Source organism: Muntiacus reevesi, chromosome 3 (genome assembly GCF_963930625.1).
Source record: "Muntiacus reevesi chromosome 3, mMunRee1.1, whole genome shotgun sequence".
NCBI lineage: Eukaryota > Metazoa > Chordata > Mammalia > Artiodactyla > Cervidae > Muntiacus > Muntiacus reevesi.
Genome location: NC_089251.1, coordinates 141,336,083 through 141,355,002, shown reverse-complemented (window position 1 = coordinate 141,355,002; position 18,920 = coordinate 141,336,083). Strand labels below are relative to the sequence as shown.

General features: G+C 40.2%; 1 protein-coding gene across 1 annotated transcript in view; it reads left to right on the top strand.

Moving 5' to 3' along the window:
• The window catches only part of ZDBF2 (zinc finger DBF-type containing 2), a 46,081-nt gene extending 27,370 nt beyond the window's left edge, over positions 1-18,711 (top strand). Inside the window, exon 6 of the mRNA XM_065928928.1 lies at positions 18,557-18,711. Within this exon, the coding sequence (XP_065785000.1) occupies positions 18,557-18,711 (155 nt within the window). The remainder of the gene's footprint in view (positions 1-18,556) is intronic.
• Positions 18,712-18,920: the final 209 nt, after the last annotated feature.

Below are 18,920 nucleotides of genomic sequence, written 5' to 3'. Positions count from 1 at the left end.
AATTACGCAGGAAAGGGCTAACCCTCACTTAGCTCAGCGGAGGGCTCTGGCGTAAGGACTGTGGATAGAGGGGTCCCGTGTTGGCAGATGACCAATCTCTTGCACACCTGCCATGCGCGGTCATTGGCATGGGGTTGCCAGGCAGAGTGTGGCAAATCCTGAAGGTGGTGTAGTTGGAGGCTGTCAGCTAACTTGAGCTGAGCTTGAGCTGACTGGCAAATCCACATGGCACACATCTATGGCTGCCATGTTACATCAGTTATTTATATATAAACCCAGGTGTGGTATATTGATAATAACTCACAAGTGCCTTATTAGGAAAGAGGAAGATCACACACACACACACACAGAGTAAAGTGATATGAAGACAGAGGCAGAGTTTGGAGCAGTATGACCAAGGAACAGCAGCAGCCGTCAAGGCTAGAAGAGACAAGGATGAATTCTCCCCAGAAATCCCAGAGGGACCACAGCCCTACTGATACCTTGATTTCAGACTCTGGGCCCCTAGAATTGTGAGAATGAATTTCTGATACTTGAAGTGACAATTCTGTGGTGGTTACAGAAGCCCTAGGAAACTAATGCACCAGGTTTATAATTTCTTTTTTAATGTAATTTTTAGTCAAGATTTAATTCACATACCCTAAAAGCTCCCTTTTAGAAATAAATAATTGAGCGATTTTCTAGTATAATCACAAAGTTGTACAACCTTTACCACTGTCTAATTCCAGAACATTTTCACCATCCCCAAAAGAAACCCATAGTTGTTAGCAGCAACTCCCCAATGCCCTTTACCCCATTCCTTAGCAGTCACTCATCTGTTTTATGAATCTAATAGATTTGCTTGTTCTGAACCTTTCATATGAATGGAATCTTGCAATGTGTGGCCTCTGATCTGGCTTCTTTTGTTTGGCATAATGTTTTCAAGGTTCATCCTTATTGTAGCAATCATCAGTACTTCATTCCTTTTTATGGCCAAATAACATATCTCTTTCTGCACTCAATCTGTGGCTTTGGTTGAACTATGAAAAAAAATGACCTTAAATAGATGTCAAGTGGAATAAACGAAATATTTTAAAAGTCTTGTCAGGTAATTGTGCACATTTGTCTTTGAAATTACATGGAAACTTGACAAGTGGTCTTTCTTAAAGGATAGTTGCAATGTGAAATCTAAAATCATGCCAGTGATCATTTTATACTTTTTTACTTTAAGGTCTACTGGTGTATTTTGCATTTTGAGTGAATCTTTAACCCTTGCATGAATTTGTAACTTACTATGCATTGATCATTCGGGAAAATGCCATTTCACTGAGATATGCAGATCTTCCAAATGTTCACACATATTATACAATATCAAAAAATTATTTATATTACTGCTAATTGTATCAGAAAGTTCTTAAAGTATTGGCAAACTGTTAAGTTCACTGTGTTGGATACAGTTTTCTAAAATTCTAATTTTCAAGCGAAAAAGCTTACATTTTATCATTGGTAACAATACTGTCAGTTGTTTTCCTTGAAGTTAAAGGGTTCATTTTGTTTATTTTCAATAAAGTGTCTGCCAAATATACAAATCTGAATAAGCATACCTTGCTCTTTTTTGTTTTTTTCAAGAAAAATGAGGTTATAGGAAAAAGTCTAGTTCACACATCAACTATGCAAATTCTCTTCCTGGAGACTGTTCTAGTTTAGTGCACAATAGTTCTTTTTAATTTTATTTAATATATTTTTTCTTGAATTGGTTTACAATATTACATAAGTTTCAGGTGTAATACTCAGGAGATTTTTGTGTACTTACCATTTCATTTTATAGAATATTTAAAAGACATGTACCTAACCACCCAGACAGACTATAACTAATAATTTTTACTGATTCATCAAGGGCATTCTTAAATGAACCTGTTTTTCCCCTCAATAAGGACATTTTGGTAAAGACTATAATAACCATTGGCACAGCACACCTATTTTATTATGTACTTATTTTCCAGCACTTTCAATCACTATCATTTTGTGCTATCAATAGAAATGTTAACTTGGTGAGGCAAGCCCCTCAAATGATGTCTTAGTAATATTATAATATTAATTTTTTTTTATCTTATGACCCCCTGAAAGGGTGGGCTTCCCTGGTGGCTCAAATGGTAAAGAATCTGCCTGCAATGTGGGAGACCTGGGTTCAGTCCGTGAATTGGAAAGATCCCCTGGAGAAGGGAACAGCTACCTACCCCAGTATTCTGGTTTGGAGAATTCTGTGGACAGAGGAGGCTGGCAGGCTACAGTCCATGGGGTCAAAGAGTCGGACATGACTGAGTGACTTTCACTTTCCTGGAAGAGTATCCCTGATCCCCAGTGGTCCATGGGTCATGCTGTGAGAACAGCGGCCTTAGATCATCTTGTGTTCCGAGTGCAGTGCTGCCAGGAGCTTTAAGGACCCCATCATCTCAGCTAAGAAGTGTTGATAGTGGAGGTAGGGGGCTGCAAACCTCATAATTTAGCAGTGAAGATAGGCGTGAAACAAAGAAGCTTTGACTTGTTTAATCTACCAACTGTTTATCGTCTGGCTTGTTTGCTTATTTATATCACTTAGTTCATACGGTTTTTATTATAAGCTACAGTAGTGAGCTCATCAATGCAATTTTATAAATATTTATATGGTATTAAATAGGTTGATGAGATAAAATAATCTTTCAGCTTGACAAATGAAGCTGTTCAGTTTCTACAGAGCTCTAAGTCGTCCAAAGATAAAAGTCACTTATAAGAGCAAAGAACAGGGACAGAAATCGATTCTGGTATCTCATGTGGGCAAAATCCATTTTCATGTTCCAAAATTATCGTTACACCAGAATCTAAAAGATGTCATTATCAATATGAATTCTGCTTTTGTGAGTTGTTCAAAATGGATACCATTTACTGGTTAGTAATTTCACAGAACACAGAAGTTTCTCTATTTTTTTAGCATATGTTTCAGTTCAGGTCAGTTTCAGGGTAAAGCATCAAAAAGATCAAATAGCAGTTATGTGGGCAGGAGTTATACTATAAACATTTTTGTTATGGTCGTGAAGATATACAAAAGGAGAATTTTGGGGTGTCTTCAAGTGCTATGAAAGGACTTTCTTTATTTTAGTAGTAGCCAGTTAGAAAAAACTAGAAATCTAGAGATAATGATACTTTAAGGGTACTAAGATGTGATATGCAATTGCCTTGAGAGAGAAATCAGAAGGTTTGACCAAACATCTGCTAGGATTTCTTCTGGATAAAGTGCTCCTTGTCAGGGAACTTGTTTAAAATAGTCACCCTAAAAATAGTGATACAGCTCATTCATTCAGACAACACTTATTTTTTTATTATTTTTTAAATGGAGGGCTGACTATATTCCAGGCACAATGTATTTGATCTGATAGAAAATTATGAACGTGTGTCAAATCTGAATGTTGGAGTAAGCTGTAAGTTTGACAGTAGTTCAGTAATATAGTGATGTGATACAGGAAAGTGTTGACAAGGTCGAATGCCCACTTAGTCTTCCGCTCCCTATTTATCTACTTTCACTCTGAGTAACTTGCTCTTATACTCTTTTAGTCTTCCACCCTCTGAGCAGATCCCAGGTGTTACACATTTCCTTCCGTCCCGCTTCACTCATTTATCCAACAAATATTTATTGGTCGCTGCTTGCGTGCCAGGCGCTCTGCTAAGCACTAAGGATGCAGCCATGAACAAGACCCTTGGGCCCATGTGGCACTTGCAGTCTATTTGAGGAGACAAAATTAGACCCACAGTTGGATAACTAACAAGCACAGTTGTGATAAGCAAGAGAACTGACCTAGACATGTGATTTGGGACTTACTTACCCTCTGTCTCGTGTACAGTCAGGCAGCCAGAGTCACCAGGATGATCATCAATTGTGCAAATCCAAGGGCCGAGGGGTATATGGAGCCTTGTTATGGTGACCAGATTTGCCTGGGACTTGACATTTCTGGCACATGAGTCTGTCAGTGTAAACCCAGGTAAACCATGATCATCCCAAGCTACCCCTATCCTAGGACATTTTCTATCAAGTGGAAGGCCAGAGACTCCTTTGGAATTGATGGACCTTAAAGACAGTGCCTAGTAGTGACACAGAATTTCCCCTTCTTGCCATTTAAAGGAGGGTGGGTGGGGTGCAGAGGATTAGACTGGAAACTGTATAATAAGCTTGGTCACAGCAGGTGAGTCCTGAGGGCCAGGTCTGCTCTGCCAGGGCAGAACATTGTTTAGTGTGACACTGGAGATTTCCAGTGGTTCCAGGCTCAGTAAGTATTCTTCAATTACAGAGGGAAGTGTGGTTAAGTGATTTTACTATGGTTACAGAGCTAGTTGAGAGAATAGGTGATGCAAGTCTGGTTTCTATGGAAACACACTCTGAGATGATGATTCTGTTGCCATTGATTTATTAGAGCTTGCTCTTGGGAGCAAGGAAAGCAGGATTGGGGAGACATAGGTTGAATTGTGATGTGTTTAGCCAGGAAACTCTACAGTGGGGATGGGCATTCAGAGATGTGTGGATTGAGGCAAGAGGTCTGGGTCCATGAGTCATTTTATGTAGATTGACCCTGGGAAGAAGCCTAACCTTTTGACTGAGAGTACTTTCTTTCGTTCAGCTGGGGCAGTGAGTACTTAGTTCTAAACACTAGACCTGAGTGGCACATATTCTAGATACCAGGTCTTTGAGTTTCTGTTCAATGTTTCCATGATACAATGTGTCAGCACTTAATCAAGAATTGCCCGTTTCTTTTGACTGTTGACTTAGTATGTAATAAATAAAAATTTCCTGCCTTCAGAAAGATGCTCATTGATATGTAAAATCATAAAGTTGTTAATAATGAATGAATCTGTAGATGCAGACGGGATACAATTACTATGTTGTGATTTCACTGAAAAGACTGATTATTTTAGGTGGAAGCTGACTTTTAAAATATAAACTGTGATATACCCATAAGCAAATAATTAGATTTTTTTTTTTACAATTCCAGCATCTACCAAAATAACATGTGAGGTGACATTTTCCTACCAGCTTAGAAAGTATTCCGTGGACATCTAAGAAAATTCAACAGAAAGTTAACAGAAGAAATTGGGGAAATGTGTCTAAAAACTTAGTTTTTTTAAAAGGATTTTTTTGATGTGAACAGTTTTTAAAGTCTTTAATGAATTTTTCACAATATTGCTTCTGTTTTATGTTTTGGACTTATTTTTGGGTTGCAAGGCATATGCGATCTTAGCTGCCTGGCCAAGGATGGAATCCATGCCCTTACACTGGAAGGCAAAGTCTTAACCACTGGACTGCCAGGGAAGTCCCTAAAAACTTAATTTTAAAAGATTCCATCAATTCTTTTTTTAAGTAATAAGTCTCTAAGTCAAGTTTTCAGACTATTCAATTTCTTGCTAAATGTCAATATAGCATGATGTAAAAAAAAGATCACCATGTTTCATTATGTAAAATCAGTCCATTTAGAGTTGAGTCAATTATTAACAAAAGACAGATAACTGTTTTCTTGCCTCTAAATCTGCTATGGTGAAATTGTAGAATGGCAGTCTTTAAACACAGCTACATATTAGAACCACCAGGGGAATATTAAAAAACGCTCAGACTCCACCCCAGACATAATGCATTAGAATCTTGATGTGGCCCTACATATAGCTTGTATTTTGGCCAAGCTCTGAAAGTAATTGGGAATTTACAGTTAACTGGGCACTAGGCCAGTGCCTTGCTTTACTTTGGGGGAAGTTCTGAGTGAGAGGACAGCTTCAGTTGTGGGTGGTGTTTTGTTGTAGCTGACTTTTTTTTTTATTGTGGTAAAACACATATAACATAAAATTTATCACTTGAGCCAATTTTGAGTGTACAGTTCAGGAGCATTAAATAAATTCACATGGTTGTGCAGGCACCACCACAATCCATCTGCAGAAAATATTCAGCTTCCCCAACTGAAACATGATACCCATTAAACAATAAATTCCAGTTCTCTTCTATCCCCAGCCCCCTAGCAACCACAGTTCTATTTTCTGTCTCTCTGGATTTGACTGTTCTAGGAACCTCATACCACTGGAATCATAAAGTATCCTTTTGTGACTGGCTTATTTCACTTAGCATAGTGTCTTGAAGTTTCATCCATCTTATAGCATGTGTCAGAATTTCTCTTCTTTTAAAGGCTAAATAATATTCTATTGAATGTATATACAGCATCGTAGATGGATACTTGGGTTGCTTCCACCTTTTGCTATTGTTAATCATGCTGCTTGAAAATGGATGTACAAATATCTGTTTGAGTCCTCACTTTCAGTTCTTTTGGGTATATACACAGAGGTGGAATTGCTGGATCATATGATAGCTCTATTTTTAAATTTTAGGGGATTCCCATAATATTTCCCTCAGCAATCTTATCATTTTAGCCAGAAAAGGGCCAATTTTTCCTTATCATCACTAACACTTGTTATTTTCTTTTTTCTTTTTAAAAATAACCATCCTAATGGGTGTATAGTGGTATTTAGATTTGATTTACTTTTCCCTACATGATTTCTATATGATTTGTGATGTAGAGAATTTTTAAAGTGCTTATGAGTCATTTCTCTTTGGAGAAATGTCTATTCCAATCAGTTTATATTTCAATAAATCCCCTAGATTTATTGAAATATAATTGACATATAGAAATGTACCTATAGCACAATGTTTTAAAACATGTATATATTGTGAAATGAATCAAGCTAATTGACATATCCATCATTTCTCATAGTTCTCATTGTTCGTGTGTATGTTGGTGAGAACACTGGAAGTTTATTCTCAGCAAATTTCAAGTAGAGATCCTCCTTGACTTACAATGAGGTTAAGTCTTGATGGTAAGTTGAATATTAGTATACGCAGTATTTATGGTATATGTCAGTATCTCTTAAAGAGTCATATATATATAACAATACATATATTCTCTTGGTTTAGTCATCTGCCAGAATCTACAGGCCTAGTCACAGAATTAGCCCAGGCAATTTTGGAAAACTCTAGTCATGATCGATAAAAGTTATCTAGGCAGGAAGGTAACAGGATGGCTTGGCAGTAGGTACCAGACACGGGCTTCCTGTAAAGAATGACTCGGCAGGAAAGAATCTGCCTCCCATGCAGGAGACACAGGAGATGTTGGTTCAATCCCTGGGTCAGGAAGATTCCTTGGAGAGGGAAATGGCAACCCACTCCAGGATTCTTGCCTGAAAACTCCCATGGACATAGGAGCCTGGCCTGGTGGGCTACAGCCCAAAGGGTCACGAAAAGTCAGAGATGAGCGACTAAGCATTCACCAGACATTAAGTACAAATACTTGCATTTTCCCAGGGACCTTCCAGAGAATGATCTCATTTAATGGAAGGTTATAATAGTGAGGATTTCAGGTCCTATGTCAAGCCAGAAGTGCAACAATTTAGGGGCAAATCACACTATCTAGGTAGCTGATTGCTAGTTTTGATTTTATGATTAGTCCCAAATCTGAACAACCCATGTCTTCCAGGAGTTTAGACTACTTATTTCTTTAGGAGGTACTTTGAATTGCAGAGTTCATGGGGCTTAAGTAAAGCCAGTGAATTGGCAGGTGAGTAGAATTCTGCTTTACATTCAAGCCCCATTTTCTCTGATTAATCTCCCCACCCTCCCCATTCTCTCCACCCCGTTTCTCACTTGTTCTCACATCTGCTGGAACTGTTTTCAGAATTTATTGTTTGGGCAACTCATTTTGACATAACTGGCAGGTTGACTCATGTGAATAGTTAAATTAATCATGGGTTAAACGTTTGTGATTATGGTAGCACATTAGAGCTATCATAACTCCGGTGTTGTCTTTGCATGAATTTTCCTTCCTCGTCCTCAGCTGAACATCTCATTTTCAATTTAAATGAGAGGTTCCTGAATCTGTCTTTTCTGTCTTGTTCACTGTTCCGGTTTAATTCACTATCTTCATTGCTAAGCTAATTGGACTTAGAATGTTATTTCCTCTGTTTTAGAAGAGATAAAAAGTGACTTGACTATGATTCAGAGTTAAATAAGATAGTTCCTGTATCTATTTTACAGTAAACACAATTGTAATCTTTTGGGTATATTAAGTGTTCTGTTTCTGGGGGCGATAGGTTCAGAGCTTAAAGGAGCTCAGTTGTGATTTGTTGAGACCAACCTGTAATAATCTGTCACATTGAAGAGCTTCTTAGTAGTGATTTGAAAGCTATCCTCTTATTTGGGAATAAAACAAATTGAGAGGACTTCCCTGGTGGTCCACTGGTTAAGAATCTGCTTTTCAATACAAGGCATGCAGGTTCGACCCTCGGTTGGGGAACTAAGATCCCACATGCTGCAGGGCAACTAAAGGCCTTCAACTAGACAGCTAGTGCACCACAGTGAAGATCCAGCACAGCCAAAAAACCCAAACAACACTCCCCCCGCCCAAGACAAACAAAAAAAAAGCAAATTGAAAATCTGATGGATATATGAGGTGAAATATATAAAATGGACATAAAAGTGGGACTTACGTATATTCATCTTTGAATGCCTAGTATGTAAGTGCTCATGAAATATTTGGCTGATTTGAAGGTGTTTCCCTTGTTTGCCTCCCTTTATCTATCAGTCACCTACATAAATGGCGTGATTTACGAGATACTGAAAGGTCCACTTGCTTTCCAGTTTTTGCCATGCTAGTTTGACATGGCATCTGAAATCTTTATTGTAATAACCATTCCCTGGAAGGTTTCTGAGAATATGCAAATATTAGCATTTTCTCTTAGTACTTTCTGCCATTTACCTCCCTAATAAAATTGCTCACTATTATTGATGCTACTCTCACTTTGCCTATTCAAACCATTCATATCTCCTTCCAAAGAACTTTCTATAGCACCATATTTAACGAGATGGTGATTGTCTCTACCTCTGGTATGGTCCCATTCAACCTTGAAGTAGGATTTAGTTATTTTTCACATTTCTCCAAAGACAAAGATAATCAGGGGCTTATTTTAAGGAGTCTTCCAAGATTGTTTCTTTCCAGGTTCTTTTCTAACAGACCCACTTCGGCTTGTACCTCATTGGAACTTAGCTATAGGCTGTACCTATCTACAAGGAGGTCTGGGAGACACGGTCTGTATTTCAGGCAGTATTGTACTTGAGTATAGATTGGGATCTCTACCAAAGAAGAAGGTATGAATAACTATTTGCAGGCAGCCAATTGTTCTTGCCCTGTGACTCCATACTGTCTTTCGGGTGTTCCTTCTCACATGGCCTGTCTGGGAAGTGTACTGCTTGGGATGGCCTGACGAGCAGAAAAAGCACATGACACGTGCAACTCTTCAGATACCACATGGAAACCAAGAGTCAGCTGATGTCTCAGCCTTTCAATATGCTCTGCTTCTGTTGTGGGGAATTTTCCTGTCCTGTTCCTTCCTGCTTGCCATGCATGTTGAGGGCCCTGCCATCGCTTCAAATGCCCTTGATACTTGTTTTCTTCCTGTTTCCCAGCTTTACATCCTGCTTCTTCCTCTTCAAGGGTATGTTTTGTTTTGTCACCATTGGCTTGTCCTCAGCTCTCTCTTTTATACTTCCTGTGGTTACTTTGAAATTAGCACCTCCAAAATAATTTTAGTCTTAGTGGTGGAGGTTGATGATGGGAGAGAATGGCCAGGCGTGTATGTGGGGATGTTATTAGGTCTTCTTCCAGACTTACCTCCTCCGCCATACCTGTCATTATTGTCATTCTTCTGTAAGGGACTCTCTTTAGTCACAGAACTTGGCTTGAATTCTGCCTAACAGCAATGCCAAGCAGTACCTTAATTATTGTTAGTTACAGTTGAATGAATGAATGATTTTCCCATTTACTTTCTAGCATAAATTCTTTGTTTCAGATGGTTGGGGTTTTTTACTTTCCCTTCCCTTTAATTTCCCAAGCTCAAAATCAGTGGTTTGTGGAATCTTTCCCACTTTGTCATTTTTTTTCTCTTCCTATTTCCCCACTCATCTGTGTCAATTCTTTCAATCAATATTTTACCTGATTCTCAAATAGTGGATCAGTAACAACCAAGCACTTTATGCTGTCTTCCCTGACTCTTCAGTTCAGACACTCAGTTTTGTCCAACTCTTTATGACCCCATGGACTGCAGCATGCCAGGTTTCCCTGTCCTTGACCATCTCATGAAGCTTGCTCAAACTCATGTCCATCGAGTCAGTGATGCCATCCAACCATCCAAGCCTCTGTCGTCCCCTCCTCCTTCCTGCCTTCAATCTTTCCCAGCATCAGGGTCTTTTCCAGTGAGTCAGTTCTTCGCATCAAGTGGCCAAAGCCTTGGCATTTCAGCCTCAGCATCAGTCCTTCCAATGAATATTCAGGACTGATTTCCTTTAGGATTGACGGTTGGATCTATCTGCAGTCCAAGGGACTCTTAAGCGTCTTCTCTAACACCACAGTTCAAAAGCATCAATTCTTCAGCACTCAGCTTTCTTTATAGTCCAACTCTCACATCCATACATTACCACTGGAAAAACCATAGCCTTGACTAGACTTTGTTGGCAAAGTAATGTCTCTGCTTTTTAACATGCTGTCTAGTTTATCATAGCTTCTCTTCCAAGGAGCAAGCGTCTTTTAATTTCATGGCTGCAGTCACCATCTGCAGTGATTTTGGAGCCCCCTAAAATGATCTCTTTCATATTAGAATACTTTGAACATTGGTAGTTTGTATTACACACTCAAACATTTGACTGTGTTGTATCATTTATCTAGTTATTTCATGAGAATAATAGCTCCTCAATAGCACTGTAATATTTTAGAGAGTAGGAACTATGTGATTTATCAATCTCCTACCTACCAGCTACCTTTCTTTCTTTTATCTATCATCTGTCTATCTGTCTATCTATCTTCTATCCATCTGTCTATATTCTACTCAATATTTAGGGTAGCATTGGAAAGATAGTTGTCATTATATAAACATCAGTCACTTTGACAAATAAAACAGAGTGAAAATAACCTATAAAAGAAGAGACATACTACACTTTAATGAATCATCATGTTCATGCTCAGTAGCTCAGTCATGTCCGACCCTTTGTGACCCCATGAACTTCCAGTCTCCTTGTCCATGGGATTTTCCAAGCAAGATTACTGAAGTGGGTTGCCATTTCCTACTTCAGGGGACCTTCCTAACCCTAGGGGATCAAACCCCCATCTCCTGCATCTCCTGCATTGGCAAGTGGATCCTGTAGCAGTGAGCCGCCTGGGAAGCCCGATGAGCATATAGAAGGACTGTAATCCTGGTGAGGAGATCACCTTTAGGCATCGTGATGACACAGCCGTGGGTGGGCAGGCAGCTGCTGTGGAAGCTGCACCTGCTAGCCGTCCCTTCACTGTGCTCAGGGGGGAGGCCATGGTCCCGGTGCTACAGAAGCAGCAAGAGAACCATCATGGCCTCTCAGGGAAAACACGTCACCAGAGGCTCTGCCTGGCCAATGGAGGAGATTAGAGGCACTTCAGGACCCTGTACACTTATCTGTGGTGAGACACTCTGGAGTCCTCTTCACTGGCTCAGAATTTCCAGAATGTTCCAGAGTAACTGAGAAGGAATAAGACTGATTCACCATTGCCTAATAACGATAATAATCCTGAAGATGAGAATAGCGAGCACACCTGCTAATGATGTGCCAGGTGCTGTTCTAAGGGCTTCACAGACACATTAACCCAGGCCTACCACCACCCACTGCCCATTAACCCCCCAAGCACCTGTTGGCCATTGTTGGCCTCTCGAGCCTGGGAGGGTGCTGAGGAGTGTGTGGGGAGCAGAGAGGAGCTGAGGACTGTCTTGGAGAATAAGCCTGTAGATTGGATCTTTCTTCTTCTGAATCTACTCTTTCTGCTAAATATTGAAAATTGCTAAGAAAACCAGTTTTTTTTGTTGTTGTTCAATAGTTTTCTCACTCTTTATTATAAATTAGGAAGTAATTTTCATTTGGAAATGCATTTTGAGGTTGCCCTGGAGAGCAAGAAGGATAACAGAGTAGTGGTGGACAGTTATGACTCATAGAATGCATGATTTGTGCTTCAGTAATTTCCAGAAGAGCAACAGGATTAGTGGAACATAACAGGGAGCAGACCGATCACACTTCTAGGACTATAGGTAGACTCTTCAATAGTAGCTGACCATTTCTGCTTCTATTCCTATCTTAGAAAAAACTGTTTATTAATTGAGGGTTTCTCCACAGGCTACTGGGCGATTACCCATTACTATCTCGTAAAATGTGACACTTAGTGTACTTTGGGGAGCAAAGCAGTTTTTGTATTTCACTATTTTGGCACAATATAAAGCATTATCTTCTTGGTATTTGACAGTCAAAAGAATAGGCAAAAACCTTTTTCTTCATCTAAGTAATTAAAACCAGAGTTGATATTAGAGGAAAGCCAATTATATTCTGCAGAAAATTAGTTGAAGAAATTGAATGTATTCTTATTTCTACTATTTTAAGTATTTATTGATCTTCCCTGGTGGCTCAGTGGTAAAAACCTGCCTGCCAATGTAGGAGACACAGGGACCCGGGTTCAATTGCTGGGTTGGAAGATCTCTGGGAGAAGGAAATAGCACCCTACTCCAATATTCTTTCCTGGAAATCCCATAGACAAAGAAACCTGGCAGGCTATATATAGTCCATAGGGCTGCAAAAGAGTCAAACACAACTTAGCAACTAAACAGTAACAACAAAGTGTTTATTACTATAATTACTTTTTTATTTTTTATTGCAAGATAATTGCTTTACAACATTTCATGCAAAGATGTGCACAATAAAGGACAGAAATGGTAGGGACCTAACAGAAGCAGAAGATATTAAGGAGAGGTGGCAAGAATACACAGAAGAACTGTACAAAAAAGATCTTCATGACCCAGATAATCACGATGATGTGATCACCCAGTTAGAGCCAAACATCCTGGAATTTGAAGTCAAGTGAGCCTTAAGGAAGCATCACTACGAACAAAGCTAGTGGAGGTGATGGAATTCCAGCTCAGTTATTTCAAATCCTCAAAGATGATGCTGTGAAAGTGCTGCAGTCAATATGCCAGCAAATTTGGAAAACTCAGCAGTGGCCACAGGACTGTAAAAGGTCAGTTTTCATTCCAACCCCAAAGAAAGGCAATGCCAAAGAATGCTCAAACTATTGCGCAATTGCACTCATCTCACACACTAGCAAAGTAATGCTCAAAATTCTCCAAGCCAGGCTTCAACAATACTCGAAACGTGAACTTCCAGACATGCAAGCTGGTTTTAGAAAAGGCAGAGGAACCAGAGATCAAATTGCCAACCTCTTCTGGATCATCAAAAAAGCAAGGGAGTTCCAAAAAAAAACACGTCTATTTCTGTTTTATTGACTATGCCAAAGCCTTTGACTGTGTGGATCACCACAAACTGTGGAAAATTCTGAAAGAGATGGGAATAGCAGACCACCTGACCTGCCCCCTGAGAAATCTGTATGCAGGTCAAGAAGCAACAGTTAGAACTGGATATGGAAAAACAGACTGGTTCCAAATTGGGAAAGGAGTACATCAAGGCTTTATATTGTCACCCTGCTTATTTAACTAATATGTAGAGTACATCATGCAAAATGCTGGACTGGATGAAGCACAAGCTGGAATCAAGATTGCCAGGAGAAACATCAATAACCTCCGATATGCAGATGACACAACCTTTATGGCAGAAAGTGAAGAACTCAAGAGCCTCTTGATGAAAGTGAAAGAGGAAAGTGAAAAAGTTGGCTTGAAACTCAAAATTCAGAAAACTCAGATCATGGCATTTGATCCCATCCCTTCCTGGCAAATTGATGGGGAAACAGTGGAAACAGTGACAGACTTTATTTTTTTGGGCTCCAAAATCACTGCAGATGGTGGCTGCAGTCATGAAATTAAAAGATGGTTGCTCCTTGGAAGAAAAGCTATGAACAACCTAAATAGCATATTAAAAAGCAGAGACATTACTTTGCCAACAAAGGTCCGTCTAGTCAAGGCTATGGTTTTTCTGTGGTCATGTATGGATGTGAGAGTTGAACTATAAAGAAAGCTGAGCACTGAAGAACTGATGCTTTTGAACTGCGGTGTTGGAGAAGACTCTTGAGAGTCCCTTAGACTGCAAGGAGATCCAAGCAGTCCATCCTAAATGAAATCAGTCCTGAATATTCATTGGAAGGGCTGATGCTGAAGCTGAAGCTCCAATACTTGACCTACCTGATGCGAAGAGCTGACTCACTGGAAAAGACCCTGATGCTAGGAAAGATTGAAGGCAGAAAGAGAAGGGGACGACAGAGGATGAGATGGTTGGATGGCATCACGGACTCAATGGACATGAGTTTGAGCAAGCTCCGGGAGTTGGTGATGGACAGGGAAGCCTGGTGTGCTGCAGTCCATGGGGTCGCAAAGTTGGACACGACTGAGCAACTGAACTGAACTGAACTGAACTGAACTGCTTTACAGTGTTGTGTTGGTTTCTGCTATACAATGTTGCTAGTCAGTCATGACTATATATATATATATATATAATATATCTCCTCCCTCTTGAATTTCTCTCCCACCTGATTATATTCTTGAAAGTGCTCAACACTCCATGACTTTTGGTGTATTCTTAAATCAAACTGAAAATTTTAAGTGTATGGACCAGAATTTTTTATAAAAGTAATCATTTGCATTTTTTATGAAAAGCATCTCTTACACAAGAACCAGTTTAGACAGATACATAATAAATGGATAGATGGAGTAACATCTAAGATTTATCCTGAAAAAAATGTTGTGTCATGTTGTCCCCGTAGACAGTTTTGAAATTTTAATTTTTAGGAAAATTTTCAAAGATACAAAGGAAAGTAAAATTAGGCTACATGAAATAAGCATCTTCTCCTTTTCATGTTTATTATAATTTTGATGATTTTTTAGTGATAATGATAATCATTTTTGGTTAAAATTGTTGCTGTAGTGGTTAGAGTTAATATGTCTGAGACCTGAGCTTCAGATCAATATACTTTGTGTAATGGAATTTAAAATGCAATTTTTACTGTCTTAAAAAAGAGATTTAAGTTCTGGTTAGTTGTAAGTGGGCAATTTAAAATGATTTATAAAAATTATCTTTCTTAGTGACGTAAAAGGGAACTCTAGTGCTATAGCTACTATTTTTAGGTTCTAAAGTACTCCTTGAGAAACATTTATTTTGAAGACATTAAATCTCTCTAGAACATGGAAAAATCAGCCTGAAAATTAGAAGTATGAGAGTGAGCATGGCATATTTTAGGGATAAGAAATAAAGGAAAATATTTCAGTTGTTTTTTAAAAAACAAAACCTTGATTTAAAAATAAAAGCTTGATTGTGTGCTTCTTGCTGCTCTGATATCCATGTAGATGGCATTTGTGCACAAAGTAACTTTATGTGGATAGAAAACATCCTCAAGGGTCCTCAGTTGTGTGCGTGCTGCTAAGCTGCTCGGTCGTGTCAGACTCTTTGTGACCCCATGGACCGCAGCCCTCCAGGTTCCTCTGTCCATGGAATTCTCCAGGCAAGAATACTGAAATGGGTTGCTGGGCACTCCTCCTGATCTTCCTGATCCAGGGATCAAATCTCTTACATCTCCTGAGCTGGCAGGCTTGTTCTTTACCACTAGCACCACCTGGGAAGCCCAGGGGTCCTCAGATGCTGCAGTAATTTCCAACCAAATCTAGCAGACACAGCATCATGTCACAATTGTGGTATAGAGGAAGAATCCACTTCAGGCTCTCTTCAGTTTTGTGTTATATTCATGGTGGTTCTAAGGCCAGTAGGGACCTTACTTTTATCCTGGTTGTCTGGTGGCTAAGTCTATTTAATGAAGCCTTCCCTCTAGCTTTTACTAGGCTCCTACCATCTACACGTGGACCACCAAAACCTCACCTTACCAGGCCTAGACATGAAGTCAGACGTTTCTAAAATGCAGATCTCATCATGCCATTTATTGTTTAAAAATCATTCCCATCCAATTTTCTGGCAGAGATGCAAGCTTGTACACATCTTTTGGATAAGTGTTGCCAATATTTATCAAGAATTTAACAAATATATCTGTCTTATGATTCAGCAGTTTTATTTCTCAGCATCCATCCTCAGCAGATAGTCCTAAGCAAGGTGTTTTGAATACAGAGATGTTTAATGCAGCATTATTTCAGTTCAGTCACTCAGTCGTGTCCGACTCTTTGCGACCCCATGAATCGCAGCACGCCAGGCCTTCCTGTCCATCACCAACTCCTGGAGTTTACCCAAACCCATGTCCATCAAGTTGATGATGCCAACCAACCATCTCATCCTCTGTTTTCCCCTTCTCCTCCTGCCCTCAGTCTTTTCCAGCATCAGGGTCTTTTCCAATGAGTCAGCTCTTCGCATGAGGTGGCCAAAGTATTGGAGTTTCAACTTCAACATCAGTCATCAGCCCTTCCAATTAATACCCAGGACTGATCTCCTTTAGGATGGACTGGTTGGATCTCCTTGCAGAGTCCAAGGGACTCTCAAGAGTCTTCTCCAACACTACAGTTCAAAAGCATCAATTCTTCGGTGCTCAGCTTTCTTTATAGTCCAACTCTCACATCCATACATGACCACTAGAAAAATCATAGCCTTGACTAGATGGACCTTTGTTGGCAAAGTAATGTCTCTGCTTTTTAATATGCTGTCTAGGTTGTTCATAGCTTTTCTTCCAAGGAGCAAGCATCTTTTAATTTCATGGCTGTAGTCACCATCTGCAGTGATTTTGGAGCCCAGAAAAATAAAGTCAGCTACTGTTTCCACTGTTTCCCCATCTATCTGCCATGAAGTGATGGGACTGGATGCTATGATCTTAGTTTTCTGAATGTTGAGCTTTAAGCCAACTTTTTCACTCTTCTCTTTCACTTTCATCATGAGGCTCTTTAGTTCTTCTTCACTTTCTGCCATAAGGGTGGTGTCATCTGCATATCTGAGGTGATTGATATTTCTCCCGGCAATCTTGATTGCAGCTTGTGCTTAAGATAATAAAAATTGGAAACAAACTTAATATACATTTACATAGTTAAGTAGGCTATGGTCAATAAGATTTTTTTCAGCAACTAAAAGTACTTAACTACACTATTTCATAGCATGCAAAGATCTCCTGTAGAAGGGGTAGCAACCCACGCCAGTATTATTGTCTGGAGAATTCCAGGGACAGAGGAACCTGGCAGGCTACCATCTATAGGATTGCAAAAAGTTGGACACGGCTGATTAACACTTTCACTTTCATAGCTTGGGACAATGCTTATGCAATAATGTTTAGTAAACATCTTAAAATGCAAAAATGTATCAAAATCCAAAACCATAAAATAGAGAAAAAGAGTTGAAACCTTCTTTCCTCTTCTCATTTCTGCATACTCTGCCCCTACCCCAACTACCCAGGGTGAAGTAGGGAAGGATAATAAACCTCAACTTGCCTTTTACTACTGACAAACCTAGTCTTGGAGATAGATGCCCTACCTAAGAAAATGATTTGATACAATAGAAAAGCAAGTGATTTCAATGCCTTGCTATTTCTTTGTGGAGCCAGATGTGGCTATCTCAGACGCTTGAAAAAGATGCAGAAATTACAAACCTGGGAAGGATTAGTGAGCAGGAAGACAGGAAATAGTTGTGGGGTGGTGAGGTTGGGATTGTTTTGTATAATAAGGTAAAACATTATCTTAGGTATATGTGAGGGCCATGCTAACTCACATTTAGGAAGCTGTTTCTCTAACTCCTTGGTATGAACTGAGACTGAACTCTGAGAATTTTCTTTGTCTGTGTGTGTGTATGCATTTGATTCAATGATTACCTGCTGAGTCTATCAGGCAGAAAGCTGCCTGTTTTTACCTTACAATGGTAGAGACACCTTTTCTGGGATATTATTCTGACTTTGGGAGATGTTCTCCTGCGAGTGTCCCACGGACTGCTTATGAGAGAAAGGAGCTGAAGGCAGGGGTCTGGATCTGCCCACAGGCTGTTTCGGTAGTGATGGCTCTTTTTTCTTGAATTGTGGAGCCTCGTCTCTGGTGTCTGGTTTGCATTTTTCTTTGCTCTGTGTTTCCCTTCCATTACCTCCAACCTTCCAGAAAGCGTGTTCTCTCTGTTAGGCTTGTGCAGTACTGTTGAAGGGAGATTAAGGAGCCGCTCAGTAAAAGGGCCTTTCCTGGTAGCTCAGCTGGTAAAGAATCCACCTGCAATGCAGGAGATCCTGGTTCAATTCCTGGGTCAGGAAGATAACAATGGAGAAGGGATAGGCTACCCCCTCCAGTGTTCTTGGGCTCCCCTGGTGGCCCAGCTGGTAAAGAATCCGCCTGCAACATGGGAGACCTAGATTCGATCCTGCGTTGGGAAGATCTCCTGGAGAAGGGAAAGGCTGCCCACTCCAGTATTCTGGCCTGGAGAATTCCATGGACTGTATAGTCCCTGGGATCGCCAAGAGTGGGCACGACTGAACGACTTTCACTTTCACAGTAAAAGCATCGTGTAGCTCTCTACTGTAGAAGCTCACCGGCTTCCTGTGCATGAACTCGGCAGCACGAATAGCAGCACCGTCCCAGAAAGGACACGAGGGGGAGTCCAGGCTCTGGTGGGCAGAGGGCTGGGCCACGGCCAGAGCAGGGCTGGGCGCAGGGGAGAACTACTCCTTAGGGACAGGGGGCTGCCAGATGGGCGGCTCCATGGTGTACTGAGACCATTTGCTTCTTCACCAGGTTCTGCTCCAGGTTACTCTGGAACAACCTAGGAGTTTTCAAACCTACTGATACCTGGGGCCCGATTTGTAACAACTGAATCTGAACCTCTGGAGATGGGGTTTGGGCATCAGGATTTTGTGAGAGGTCCCCAGGTGATTCTGATGTGCAGCCAGGTTGAAACCACTGCCACAGAGATGGTGATGAAG